At 39.2% G+C, this 14,194-nt stretch overlaps 2 protein-coding genes across 2 annotated transcripts in view; one reads left to right on the top strand and one right to left on the bottom strand.

Annotated features, from left to right (window-relative positions):
- Window positions 1-255, bottom strand: part of prox2 (prospero homeobox 2) — a 12,149-nt gene extending 11,894 nt beyond the window's left edge. Inside the window, exon 1 of the mRNA XM_026934250.3 lies at window positions 239-255. The gene's annotated coding sequence lies outside the window, so the exon portion shown is untranslated. The remainder of the gene's footprint in view (window positions 1-238) is intronic.
- A 3,187-nt stretch (window positions 256-3,442) lies between these two features.
- dlst (dihydrolipoamide S-succinyltransferase) lies at window positions 3,443-14,122 on the top strand. The gene is made up of 15 exons (XM_026934333.3): window positions 3,443-3,637; window positions 6,203-6,236; window positions 6,423-6,462; window positions 6,572-6,633; window positions 8,405-8,479; window positions 8,589-8,644; window positions 8,746-8,854; window positions 9,580-9,750; window positions 9,940-10,019; window positions 10,211-10,308; window positions 11,325-11,455; window positions 12,067-12,140; window positions 12,563-12,646; window positions 13,055-13,222; window positions 13,322-14,122. Exons 1-15 carry the CDS (start codon window positions 3,575-3,577, stop codon window positions 13,454-13,456), a joined length of 1,380 nt encoding a protein of 459 aa, XP_026790134.3. The 5' UTR covers window positions 3,443-3,574; the 3' UTR covers window positions 13,457-14,122.
- Window positions 14,123-14,194: the final 72 nt, after the last annotated feature.

Here is a 14,194-nt window from a genome sequence, read left to right as displayed (position 1 = left end):
ATCTCATGGGCTGGTACTGTGGCTTTGGGGTGAGCAGAATGTAAGGAAGTCACTCAAAAGCCAAACATCCTAGGACTATCCAATGACTATAAAGTATGAAACATAGTTTTAATTTTAAAATAATAACAATAATAATAACAAAGCGCAAAATAGAAGCACAATCATCTCATCAAAGTTCAACTAAGTGCACAGATGTGGAACGGAGCAGCGGAGTATGAAGAGAGGCTGGAGCTCTTACCTGTTGCTCGCTCGGTGAGAGACTGACAGCGCGTCTCGCCTCAGCGCCTCCCAAAAGCCTCGGAGATGATGAAGGGGCGTGGCCTCCAGCATCCGGCCCTCAGCGCGCGACCGACAGAGTGCGCGTGCACCCGGGCACTCGCATTAACCGCACTACACAGCATGTGCACAGTCATGATGCTGAGCGGCAGACACAATCATCAGGCCATCTCTATACAACAAGAAAACATTAGTTCATCCTGAGGACCAACTCAGAGATACTCTGGAGGAGTTTCTCCTCTCAGGCAATCAGACCGAGGATACTGGAGAGAGTCTGCATATTCCTACCTCACACACACACACACACACACGTCTGCACTACAGGAAAACAATTATTGCACACTATACAGCTCTGTGTAATTTGCATATTTTTTCTTTACATATTCTATTTATATATTCATATTCCCTCTCTCTCTCTCTCTCTCTCTCTCTCTCTCTCTCTCTCTCTCTCTCTCTCTCTCTCTATATATATATATATATATATATATGTTATATAGTCTACTATATTTTATTGTATTCTGTTTTTATTTTATGTGTGTATAGTATTAGTTCATTGTTGGTTCTGTTCATTGTTGCACTGTGGGACTAAGGAAAAACATTTCACTACATTACTTCACATGTGTGTAATATGTATGTGACAAATAAAGAACCTTGAGCCTTGAACCATGTGCTTACATCATTACATTATGTACAACCTGTATTACCATAGAGATCTCGCTCTCACCATAGACCACGTGAATGGATTTCTGTCCAAACTGCACACTACTCTACTAAACAGCATGACACGGGCACTATGTATCCTACCGAGGGCCACTAATAGCCTAGTTATAGTAGTACTTACCATTTACTATTTAATACGGTATTGTTATTAATAAAATACATGTCTAACTTAGGCTAATCGGTGACAGCCATTAAGGGTAACAGGTATATTGGGACAGTTAAATTTTAACAGCCTGAAAGTTAAAGTGAAAGTCACATGATGTTACTAGGCCCTTGAAGGAACTGCGTAATAGAAATGACTTGTGATATCATGCAGGTGGCTGTGGTCAGCATCAGACAGGAAACTGAACCCCAAAATACTGAGGCAGGAAAAATGACCTATGCTCTGGCTTGTTTTTTTCACGAATAATAGATTGTCATGATAAATACACTATATTCCACATATTTATTATGTCGATACATAATAACGTGCACTAGTTAGTTGTGTCGTGTACAGATGATTAATATTTACTAATCATTTTGATCAGTTTTCAAATACAGTAAGTGCAGAGAAGAAAAGTGAAAGGATGTAATGGATACACTAATGGATTTTAAGTGCATTTTTTTAATAAAGCATCTTAATAAGCAGGGGAATAAGGTGTACTGGGAAATACAGAATGCTGCTTAGGCCTATTACTGATTTAGCAGAAATTTTTTACTTAGTATACTGTGTTCATGTAATTTCTGAGATTGATGTTGAGATTGAAGTTAATGTTTTTTTAAATCCTGTGTTTTGCTGCTACTGCAAGAAGTAAGTAATTAAATGTTACCTTTTTTACTGTGAGTTTTATTTATCTTTTCATACTGAATTTTAGGAAAGATTGGTTATGAATATGGAAAATATTGAATATTTTTCAAACACTGTTTTTGTTATTGTTACTATAAGAAATTAATTATATAATGTTACTTGGCCAACATCTTAACATGCAGTCAATTTTATTTAGCCTACTGTGGTCATACAATACTAGATTTTGTTGATGATAAATTTTTGGATAAGATTATTTAAAGTCCTCTGACTGAAATTTGATTTATTAATGTCATAAATAATTACGCTTTAAATAAATTAATCATTTAAACCTATCAATGAGGATAAAACTAAATGCCTAAGCTGATGAAAATATGTGTCCCAAATTACCAGTCATTTCATTAAAAAGGGTTTTCATTCAGTCTTGACAAAAGGGTAAGCCATGCTTCTTTAGAATAGGAAAGAAACATTTTTCCTTCACATGGTGATAGTCAACACCTTGAGGATTTCTGAAATGTATCCTGTGCTGAGGTATCTTGAAAAACCTTAGACACTTTCAACCTTAGACACAAATTCAAAAACGTCTCAATATTATTATTATTATTATTATTATTATTATTATTATTATTAGGTAGGTGGATTGTGTGTGTGCGTCCCATCCAGGGTATATTCCCACCTTGCAGCCAGTGTTCCTGGGATAAGCTCTGGATCCACCATGACCCTGGCCAGGATAAAACGGTTACTGAAGATGAATGAATATTTGTACTACATTCAGTAGATGTTTGTATACAAAGTGGTCTATTGTAAGTTTACCTGATAAAATTCATAATAAGTGGAATTACAATTGTAGGCTACCGTCAATGAGTATTTATAGCCTATACAGTACACTTAGTGGTCATTTATACCTATGACTTTTTTTTTTCACTTCAGCTGTGCACTTTTTTTTTTCAACTGTTACTTTTTTATTATTATTATTACAGTTACTGACTGTAGCCCAGTCACTGTGCATTTTGTCAGCCTGTCTACTATCACATCTATCAGTAGGAAGAAGCTGTCATAAAACCATCACTGAGGAGATATGTTGGTGGTGGACCATTTTCAGCACAGCAATGTGATCCTGATATGAGAACACTATGATGGTTGTGGTGTTGGTATAAGTACATCAAGCCCAGCAGGGTTGCTGGTGTGTGTAAACTGCTCATTGACAATGCTGGATAAAAACTATTCAGCCAAGCAAACATACAGCCAACAGCGTTAGAAACTGTCACTGCGGGCCTAGAGGACGAGTAACACAACAAGGGGGGGAAAAATGAGCCATCATCTACAATGTCGATGAGCTAGTTGGGCGTGTTTAGTAAAGTGACTAGTAAATGTTCGCAGTGGAGTTTAATGCACCCAAAGATATCTGGCTAGTGCTGGTCCTATGGTGGGCTCTTTGCATTGATGCATACTGAAGAAAGGGGCTAAAAATGTATTCATAGCACCACCTGGGCTACATACTTATTTATTTATTTATTTATCACACAAAATGCACCTTGCTTATAAACAGGACACTGAGAGTAAATACAACTATATACAATCTCTATACAGTATATAGGCATGGGTGTACATGTTGCGCATGCGCAGTTCATCTCATTGAGGTACGCAGGCGTGAAAGTTTGTGCGCATGCGCGGTGCAGAGCTGCCAGGAGACGCCGCTCGGGTAGAGGACGGGGAGTTCCTTCCTTCTGTGGGATTTTGGCGTTGTGAGTTACGGGTTCGTCCGGGTGTATCATCGCTGTGTGTGCAGCCGATATGTTATCCCGTTCCCGGTGTCTCACGCGCTCTGTCGGTCGCTCTCTCGTTGCCCTCCGACAGGTACGTAGCTACAGCGCTCCTGCTAACGTCCCGCTCGGTTTACCGAGGCGGTGCTGCTGCAGCTGGACTCAGTCCCGAGTCATGCTAAGCTAACTGTGCTAGGGCTGTATCCTAAACCAGTTTCTCTTAAGCAGCTAGTGCACTACACATGCTGCATGAGCGGTTATTTTACTGCCTGTGTAGTGCACTTGTATAGGAAGCACAGGATGATTTGGGTTAGGCCCTAACTACTAGCGCGTTGATTAGGCCTCAGTGCCAAACCAAGGACAGCATGTTACCCTGTTTCAGTTAACCAGGTTAACCTGAGATAACCTGAATAGTTGTCCTTTCACCTACAAATACACGTCCCAAACGTGCCATAATAAGAATAACTTTTATTTTGCTGTTTAAAAAACCAGGTGTTATGTAGAATTGTATTTATCTAGCTCAGAGAAGGGTAATGTTAGAGGGGACTTTGGTACGAGGTCATTCCATGGCTAGCCATTAGCTAGTTACATATTAGCCTGTTAGCAACATTAAATCAGCCTGTTGCTCGCAGTGGGCCACTGGGCCTTTCTCAGATGCACGGTGGCAGTTATCTGAGTTTCATTCCGAGCATTTTTCCTCCAGTCTAATGTAATAAAACATATTTAGCCAGAGGTAACAGGCTTTCTAGAGCTCTACACTGCCAAGTGCTAACAGTCACTTCAGTTTAAGTTTTGGATTTAAAAATAAACATGACACCAGGTTTAAATTTAAACCACAAAAGAAGTATTGAAAGTAGTCTCCATTTGTCCCTCTCTTACATTTTGTAGGCCTATATAAAGTGTCTCAGGGTTCTCAGGCTGAAGCTCTGACCTGCTGATCAGAAGGTTATGAGTTCAGATCCCACAGGCAGAGAGCCTCTCTTAGACCCTTCAGCAAGACTCTTATCTCTCAGCTGCTCAGTGATGCCTCACTCTGGATGCTGAATCAATGCAAATATGGTAGATGATCAGGTGTAAATGTAAAAAGTGGCCTCAGATTTGCTTGCTTCATTTAAACCGGCTTTCCGCTTCAAGATTTTAGAAATCGCACACTGTTAAAGAATTCTGTTGTATACATGATGTGACATGCTCACCAGCGACCAATGTAGTGCCACCGCGTCTAAAGACAGCCGATGACAAAGTTCTGGCAGTGTCGGATTTTTTAAAATTGTAATCTCGGAGTGTGATCTCTGTAATGACGCTCATTTGAAAGCCGCCAAGCATTGGATTACGCAAGACTCACAGGACAGCTACGAATACGGTAGTGACAATGCTGAATGTAGATAAAACATGTTAGTGGACAAAAAAATCTCGTTATCTTCTCATGCTAGCTTTGAAGAATGTCCGTATCACACTGTTTGATGACGTAAGCAGAGCATAATAAGTTTCTTTACTCGCAGGTCTATCGTTAGAGGATCTTCATCGTACAATCTTACACGGAGAAGTCACATTGTCTGTTATGTAGAGAGGCTAAGATTTTATTATAATCATCTCATACAGTGTGGCAAGTAATAATCTTAAACGAAGCTGTAATCACACATTTTAAAATTGTCTTCACGTTGGATTCAAGTCATCTCAGCTGCATGGATAAGATCAGAGATCTGCTTACCACAGCAGTTTATTTATTACCAGCTCACCTGAGTGTTAGTGATATCATACAGTTTGTCCATTTAACCCAGAAATCTCTTCCAGTTATTTCTTGTGCTATATATTATGTTCGAATAACAATATAAACAGTTTAAAAAAAAAAAAAAAAAATTGGGGTACCTGATTAGACAAAGTAATTTTTCAATAATCAGGTACCCCACTTTTTTTTTATTTTTTTTATTCAAATATTGTTATTTGAATGTAATATATAGCACAAGCAATAATTATAGATGCACAGGGAAGCAGGGCACATGGCCGAGAGAGAGGCTTTCTGGTTGGACAATGTATTCTTCATGTCCTCTGAATTTAAAGCACTGAGGGAGCTGAAAATGGGAATTTCTTTGGCGTCTGTCACCGCCTGTGTGACCGTAACCTCTGAACATGCCATTAGAGTGCCTTCCATGTGCGTGGACATATTTGAGAGTCCTGCGGTGTTTGAGAACATTTCTGGTTTGTTTTGAAGTTGTACACTGCTTTGAAAGTGGCTGACTTGTTATAGGATTTGTGTCAGATCATTTACATTAAGAGGAATGCATTGTGCAATTTCGTTCTTCACTAGCAATGGCAGTGGTTGCATTTCAGCTGAGCAGGTTAAATATAGTCTTGTGGCTTCAAGTGTTCATTGCCCAACAATCAACAGTAGCTGTGTCTGTGTTTTTCGGCATTTGACTTTGAACCAGTAAAATGTTCTTCACACACAGGGTATATCTGAGTACGGTCAGTTTCACTTATAGCTTTTGAGCTATACTTATAGCTCTTGAAATAGTGTTTTTTTTCCCCAAATATATGACCAAAATCTAATGCTTCAGAAAATATCTGTGTTATAATTAGTGTTTTATCTGACATTCATGTATGGTCTTTTATTTTTTTATTTTTTTATTTTTTTATTTATTTATTTTTTTTTTAAATATAGGGTAACAATGTTGTAGCACGACGAACTGCTTCGGGTAAGTTTGTATTAACTTGAATTCAGTGTGTATTATATATTAATATAATACTTTTGAAAGTTCATCATAATTCAAACTCCAGTCTTCCAATAGCTCAGAGCAAGTTTTTTTTGTTTGTTTTAATAAATAATGACAGAATGGTTTTCTTTTGGCAATGTAAGCAAACAAATGTTCTTGGTTCTTCAGGCATATCGGCTTCTCAGTGCGTCACCGTCAGGAATAATCTGTAAGTTTTGCTTTAGGCTTAGGATATTAAAAGCTGAAGCTGAACTACTTTTTAACCATGTCCTTAATAATGAACACTCTAATTTTGCATTTCTTTCACTGAATTGCAGGAAATTTGAGGCGAGGCCCAGTATCTTCCAAATCAGATACTTCAAGACCACTGCGTCCCACAGTATGTAACTTCACACACACACGGTTTTGTTGCAGATTTTATACTTATTAAATTTGTATTTGTAATATGTAGCCTGTTGATATTAGTTATTCTAAAAACCCAGAATTCTACTGCGTCTGTTTAAGAAACAAGGAGGCAGTAATCTCTTGTATGACACCATACAAGACTAGTTTATCTAGGGGAAGGGGTGGGGCTTGTGGGTGTTCCTAATTTGCATATTCATAGAATCTGGATTGTTTAAGAGGGTAAAAATGTAGGAGCATTAGTATGTGAGACATACTGCCATTGCCCTCCACAGCATAAATGTAGAAGAATTATTGTGTGGCCACAATAAAATGAGAACTCGAGATAGCAAATTGATGATTTCTTGACTCTGATTTTAGTGATCTGTAGCCACTAAACTGTACGTGTCTTACTACATTGTGCACAGAAAAAAGGAACCATTAACTGGTCTCTGCAGGGTTCTGTAGCATTTCTATTAGCCAATCGTTCACTCACTGAGAAATATCAGGAAAATATCTACTCTTTCAAGGCCAAAACGATGCCTGATGCTATCTCAACCAACTCAATCCGGCTATATTAATCAGGTTCTTGGGTGTGTTTGAAGAACTGAATTAGCATGTTTGAAATTAGCACAATTAGTAAATCCAGTTTGTGACCTCTTATCTTGGGTTTGGTAATCGATGTATGAAGAATTGGCCTCCTGCTGTAACCTTGTAATGACCAACAATGAGGAAAAGGCAGGGGAAAAGGAAGCAGAAGTCGTGTAATGTCCAACATTGCAAAGGGGCAGAGGATACAGAAGGCCTTTATGGCAAATAAAAATCCAACTCTGTTGTGTTCTGTCTACTTTTTTCTTTTTTCTTGTCTGGAGACATTAAAGTAGTTTACTACTACATGTGTTTGCTGTAGCAAAGGCAGTGACTGACATTTACTGTCACGTAATAATTATAATAATAATAATAATTATTATAATAATGATAGGGATAATGATAATGATAGTAACGATGTGGCTATTATTGACTTAATATTATTGACTTAAACTTAATTTACTGTTTTACAAATCATATAAGCCATGCTCCAACGTTGTAGTATCAAGTATTGTAGCTACTTTGTCAGAGAAATTTGTGAACATGATATGTGAATGGTAAAGATAAAGGCATAACAAATACAGCAGAGTGCACAAGTGTGTCTTCCTCATGGTTTCTGTATGGAAAAGGAAATGTAGCTCTGTTTTAAAATTTCAGGACATTAAAAATAAAATGTAAGTGTGCAGTAAGACATCTAAAATGTAATGCAAAATCCGCAGAAAAATATTATTTCTGCCTTTCAACCTCCAGAGCTAATTTGAAGAATTAGGTGTCTGCCAGAGTTACAACATTAAAGAATGGGTTGAGATTATACAGAACAGACCGGGTGAAGTGGGGGATGGATATTCCAGCTGAGAGAATCTGAAAGAGGATATGAAGGCACTTAAAGAGAGTTAAAAAGGCAAAATGTGGGAATGCAGGTTATCAGAGAATATTTATGACTTTCAGAATTTTGATTTTCTTTATTAGTGACTTATCATGCACTATTTGATCTTTTTTTTTTGTTGCTTGTAAAAATGAAGGCATATCTGTAAAACCAAGCACACACACACACACACACACACTAAAGAAATATTCTGTCTTCATTTTGTACAGACATTTTGCACTAAACTCTGTTTGCTTTTAACCTTTTTTTTTTTTTTTTTTTTTTTTCTTTTTTTCTTTTCCCCTTTTCTTTTCAGGGAATGAAATTATTACTATCAACACACCAGCGTTTGCTGAGTCTGTCACAGAGGGGGATGTGAGGTGGGAGAAAGGTATAAGTGTGTTTTCTGTGTTGAACTCAAATCTTTTTGAGCCGTATTTATTGTGGTGACGTGTTAACTCAGTATTAACGTGTATGTTTTGTTTTGTCTCATCTCATAGCTGTGGGGGACACCGTCACAGAGGATGAGGTGGTTTGTGAAATTGAGACTGATAAGGTAAAAGAAGAAAAAGGAACTAAACTTGCATATTTTAGGGCTATCATGACATTTATCACAGCACACTGTGGTGTTAAGAGTTTTGCCGCATCTGTATGCAGACGTCAGTGCAGGTGCCCTCTCCAGCTGCAGGAGTGATCGAGGAGCTCCTGATTCCTGATGGAGGCAGAGTGGAAGGAGGCACTCCCCTGTTTAAACTGAGAAAAGGAGGTTAGTGTATGACAGTCTGTTCACTACATTTGGAGGATTTTGCAGGTCCGCTGCAGTGTGTGTATGTTTAAGCAATATCGCACGAACAAGAGTACGGTTATACTGAATGTCGGCTAGCATGTGGTGAAATTGGCTTCGCTTCTTCTTTTTCATCTTCCTCTGACGAGCTTTCATGTTTTACGCTAGAAGTTATATTCATATAAAATGTATCGTTTGCAGTGTCCGTTGATGATGTTGCTAACTCTACTATAGTATCGATTTCAGTTAACTGTTGCTAGAATTGGAATTTTACGAAGGCGAACACAGACAACCAGAGCAATACACGCTGTGAAACGTCTATATATATATATATATATATATAGTGCGGTTATACTGAATGTAAGCACTCCTATAATGCTGGTCATGCAATCAGATTAGTGAACTGAAACTAACTGTAGTAGAAGCAGTAAGATATGCAGTCATACGTAGGACACACTTGATTAAAGATATGTATATATATTTACCATTTAAAGGATGCGCACAATTAATGTGGGAAGTATTATTTTGATTCAACCTTGAGTGTAGAAACAGAATCTTAACAACTAAGCTGCCTTTACCTACTTGCCACATTTGATATATTTACAGAGAGATAAGGGTCTGGTACAAACAATATCAAATACTGAAAGTACTGTATACTTTTCCTGGTGAAGGTTGAGCCTTGTTCTGTGGTTTCATGCTCTCCTCAGCCGGCGCTCCCAAGGCAGCCGCTGCCCCCACTCCAGCAGCCGAGGCCCCAGCAGCTGCGGCACCTCCTCCTCCATCTCCCCCACCTCCTACTGCTGCTACAGTGGGGCCCATCCCAACCACCATGCCCCCAGTGCCACCCGTGCCAGCACAGCCTGCCACTTCCAAACCAGGTGAGCCAGACACAGGCAGAGCATGGCACTGCTCTCATCATTTATTCACATGCTGGGTTTTATAAGGGAAGATATAAGATATAAATTTTCTCTCTCATATTCTGTCAAGGATTCTTTGTTCTTTTGGTTCTAATGAAACATGGAATACAGCGTCTTGACACAGTATACATGTTTGTCATTTTGCTGAAGTTTCAGCCATCAAACCTGCTGCAGCTCCTGCTGCCCCTGCTGCAGACGCTGGAGCAAAGGGAGCGCGCTCCGAGCATAGGGTAAGAGACTGCTGAGGGTGGCATTAATTATCAAGCAGGAGTATCACACTCTTAAAAGAGAAGCAAGCCTACAGAGGGTTTTTTTAGACTGTAGTATAGACATGCCCTCCAAAATGCATTTTATAAATGAGAGAAACTGTGTGTGTGGGGGGGAAACTTCCTAAACATATTTTACTTTCTTTTAACTGCAGGTTAAGATGAATCGTATGAGGCTGAGGATTGCTCAGAGGCTTAAAGAAGCTCAGAACACCTGTGCCATGTTGACAACTTTCAATGAGGTGGACATGAGGTCAGATTAGTCACCAATTCTGTGTGTTTTTTTTTTTTTTTGGTAAGAAGAGTCATAGGCTGAGATCAGGTCAATAATATTGAGAAAGTAAAGTCTTGTAATGGTGGGGCAAAAGTCCTGTTTGTTGCCTAAACTTGATTAGAACCTCAGCAATGCTAACACAAATGGTTATAGATTGGAATCTGCCCTACAGGAAGAGCTTTTTGCAACCCGATGCCCATTTAAAGCCTGGAATGTAAATATTTGGTACTAATGTCGGTAAAAACAAAGATAAGATTTGGGTAAAATGTGCTTTATTAATTTAGAAGGAAACGTTAATGTCCTCAGACCCCCACCCTCACTTCAGAAGATGACACTTTGAGGATTTCTCCCTGGCGCAAATGGTGGTGTCAGCTTTCGGCTGCGCAGGGGTTTCGTACTCGCACAAATCTAGTTGGTATCGACGGGATGGAGCAAGACTCCGCAGGCCAGGGTTAGTGCGGAGACGAAGAAGCACGGCCGGTCAGGGGCCAAGAGCATCTGCCCAGCTCTCCCCCGAGAGAAGCCCTCAGAGAGCAGACTGCCTGCAATGTTATGGGCTTTTATGACAAGCCAATAAGATTTGAAAGGTTTAGAAAGTGAAGATTTTTATCTCGTCTTCTCTCCTTTCTCGGAGAGTGTGTCTTGGGACGGTGCTAATTCTGTTAGCGGAGAAACCCTAGAGCTTAAGCGGAGTTGGAGACAGGAAAACAGACAATTAAAAAGCGCTGGGCAAGTGCACCATTTTTATCATACACGCAAACCATTGTCAATAAAATCCCTGATGTAGCACTTCAAGGTTGTTGCTTCTGGAAGAGATTTTGTTTTGCAGTCTCCAGCAACTATTAAAAGTATATTGAAAGAATACTTCCCTGGAATGTTTATGTAAAAAATAAAACATGCAGTTTTGTATTTGAATGTAAATTGGGTATCACTCAGAGTAGAGATCTGTTGCTTGTTTTCCATGCTTATTTTTTCCTCTTTGTCCCTGACTGCAGCAACATCACAGAGATGAGGAAGGCCTACAAAGACGCTTTCCTCAAGAAGCACGGCATCAAACTGGGCTTCATGTCCGCTTTCGTGAAAGCAGCTGCCTACGCTTTGGTAGACCAGCCAGCAGTCAACGCAGGTACGTCCCTCCACCAGCAGCTAGTCATGCTTTTAATGTCATCACCTCACAATCGACTACTGACAAGTATATGTGGTTTTTGAGGTTGTGTGTTCTGCGTCTAAGATCACGATTTATAGACTATTTTTCCCCTCTGCTTCCTTCAGAACCACAGAAACCTGGCCTACATAGACAAGCCACACTTAATCTAGATTTTATATTTAAGTAGTGAGCCACAACCCAATGTAGCAAAAAAAGGCACTCAAGCTGTAGCTGATTTTATTTTTTCAATTTTCTTGAATATAGTAATATCTAATTTGATACATTTTTTTTATTTATATTGCTAACGGTTTCAGAGTGTTTTCATCACTTAACATTGTAGTGCAGCAACAAATGCCTGCTGGGAAGTCAAAGCTGAAATTAGGAATACAGTTTGTTTTAGAAAAATAGGTAAATGAAGAATATTAGAAACATACTCAAATCCTGTCACTGTTACACAACACATTCAGTTCGTCACAGCTAATAAAGTTCTCCTCCAGATCCAAAGTGAAGATGCTTAGTTTTTAGATGTGTGCACAACGAGTTACTTAAAGATGATCATTTGACCATTTTGATTAAATTTTTTTCCCCAGTAATTGACGACACGACCAAAGAGATTGTGTACCGAGATTATGTGGACATCAGTGTGGCAGTAGCGACACCAAAGGTGATTTCTGGAGCTAGTCTTTTTCCTCCTAATAATTTGGTAACAGATAGCATTAGCACACTCTGCAGCGTCTAATGTCGTAAAGTGTCAAGCCAGTAAGTGCATTTAGTCAAAATGGGTAATGTTACTCCTGTAAATGAGAGTGAACATGATGCATTTCTGCAGTAATGTACTATAACCACTTTAGTACAAATGAGTCCCAGTTTGGTCTGAGACATGCAGTGACTGACATGCTGGAAGCTGAAATATTGCTCTCATGTGGAAGGCATTTTATGTTCTCTGAGCCTGGCAGTTGTAGTTCAGTTCTCACTGTACATCTTGTCCTCTCCCAGTATGTAAGCACCATTTTTTGTTTTGTCTTTTTTACATGAGTGTAAAGTTGATTCTGATTTGAGATCTGTTTTCTCATCTCATCATCACAGGGATTAGTGGTACCAGTAATTAGAGGTGTGGAAGGAATGAATTTTGCAGACATTGAAAAAACTATAAACGAGCTGGGAGAAAAGGTAGGAGTCATTTATTCTCTCTGAATCTGAACACATTTCATGTGATGACTAAAGTTATTAGCCATCATCTGTATGCTTTCATACTTGTAATGCAGTTTGTACCATTGGACTACACCGGGTGCACTCTTAGCACACGGGGTTCAGAGTAAACAAACTGTTCACAAAACCTGCTATGTTTTAAATGGAACAACTAACCAAAACCCCATTTTTTTGACAAATTTGTGATATGACCTGATTTGTAGTAGTTATATTTTGGGTTAAGCAGATGGTTAAAGTGGGGAACTCAGACACATAGTATCTGGAAAAACAAGTGGTTTATCCTTTGGTGGCTTAAAGCTTTGCCCTTTAGAGTCCTAAAACGGAGCTTTAGATTTGTCCTACTTATTAATTTTTATATTTGGTTCACAGGCACGTAAGAACGAGCTGGCAGTGGAGGATATGGATGGTGGCACATTTACCATCAGCAATGGTGGGGTTTTCGGCTCACTCTTCGGCACACCCATCATCAACCCACCACAGTCGGCCATTTTGGGTATGCATGGTATCTTTGACAGGCCAGTGGCTGTAGGTGGCAAGGTTAGTTACAAGTTTGTTGTGTTTCAGTTTGTAGTACCCTTCAGTTGGTGTGTGTGCTTGTTGAATTTCCTCTGCCTCACAATGTCTCTCTGTTCTCAGGTTGAGGTCAGGCCCATGATGTATGTGGCTCTGACATATGACCATCGTTTGATTGATGGCAGAGAGGCAGTCACCTTCCTGCGTAAGATTAAGTCTGTGGTTGAGGACCCCAGGGTGCTCCTCTTGGATATGTGAGAAATCATAAAGCGCACATTAATGGCTGACATCCTCAGAGTCTCACACAGTGGTTACCCCACCCCCCAAAAAAAAATCCTTACTGCATAAGATGTACTGTGCTGGTTAACTAGGCAAGAAGCATTTTGAATGTTCATTTATTCTACAATAGTAAGAAGGTAACAGTTGACATTTGCACGGGCTACCCGGGAGAAAAGGTGTTCTTGTGCAGGTGTCTCAGCTGGCATCTTCTTAGCAAGAATGCTGTCATGCCATTCATAAGTGCTTTTTTTTTGCCACTGTTTAACTTGATACATGTATGATCATTGTAATACATATGCAGTTATATGTATAAGTTGCTCCAAATATGTCCATATATTGGTTTTCTGACTGGTAAAACAAGCACAGTAGTAGACAGTATCTCATGTTTCGCATTCTGTGTGTCTGAAGAGGTAGTAATCCATCAGTCGACCAGCAGATATACTGTTTTATGTTCACAATGTCAGTACACTTTTTTTTTTTTTTTTTTTAAAAACACGCACACACACGCCTTTACAGTATGGCCCTTAAACAATGTCAAGGTCAGATCCGTCAAACTCACCAGGAACAGATTCTGTCTATGCTGTGTAAAGAAACAAATATTTAAGGAGGAAGAAGCTTTTAAACAATAAATGGATGAAAATTGTGTTTTTCTGTCATGTTCTGGTGATTATTCTTGTACTAATCCTTTTCTTAGACAACAAATTGTTACAGGTTAAT

The sequence above is a fragment of the Pangasianodon hypophthalmus genome, chromosome 10 (assembly GCF_027358585.1).
Source record: "Pangasianodon hypophthalmus isolate fPanHyp1 chromosome 10, fPanHyp1.pri, whole genome shotgun sequence".
Lineage (NCBI taxonomy): Eukaryota > Metazoa > Chordata > Actinopteri > Siluriformes > Pangasiidae > Pangasianodon > Pangasianodon hypophthalmus.
Note: the sequence above shows the minus strand (reverse complement) of the source record. Positions and strands in the feature narration are given on the sequence as shown.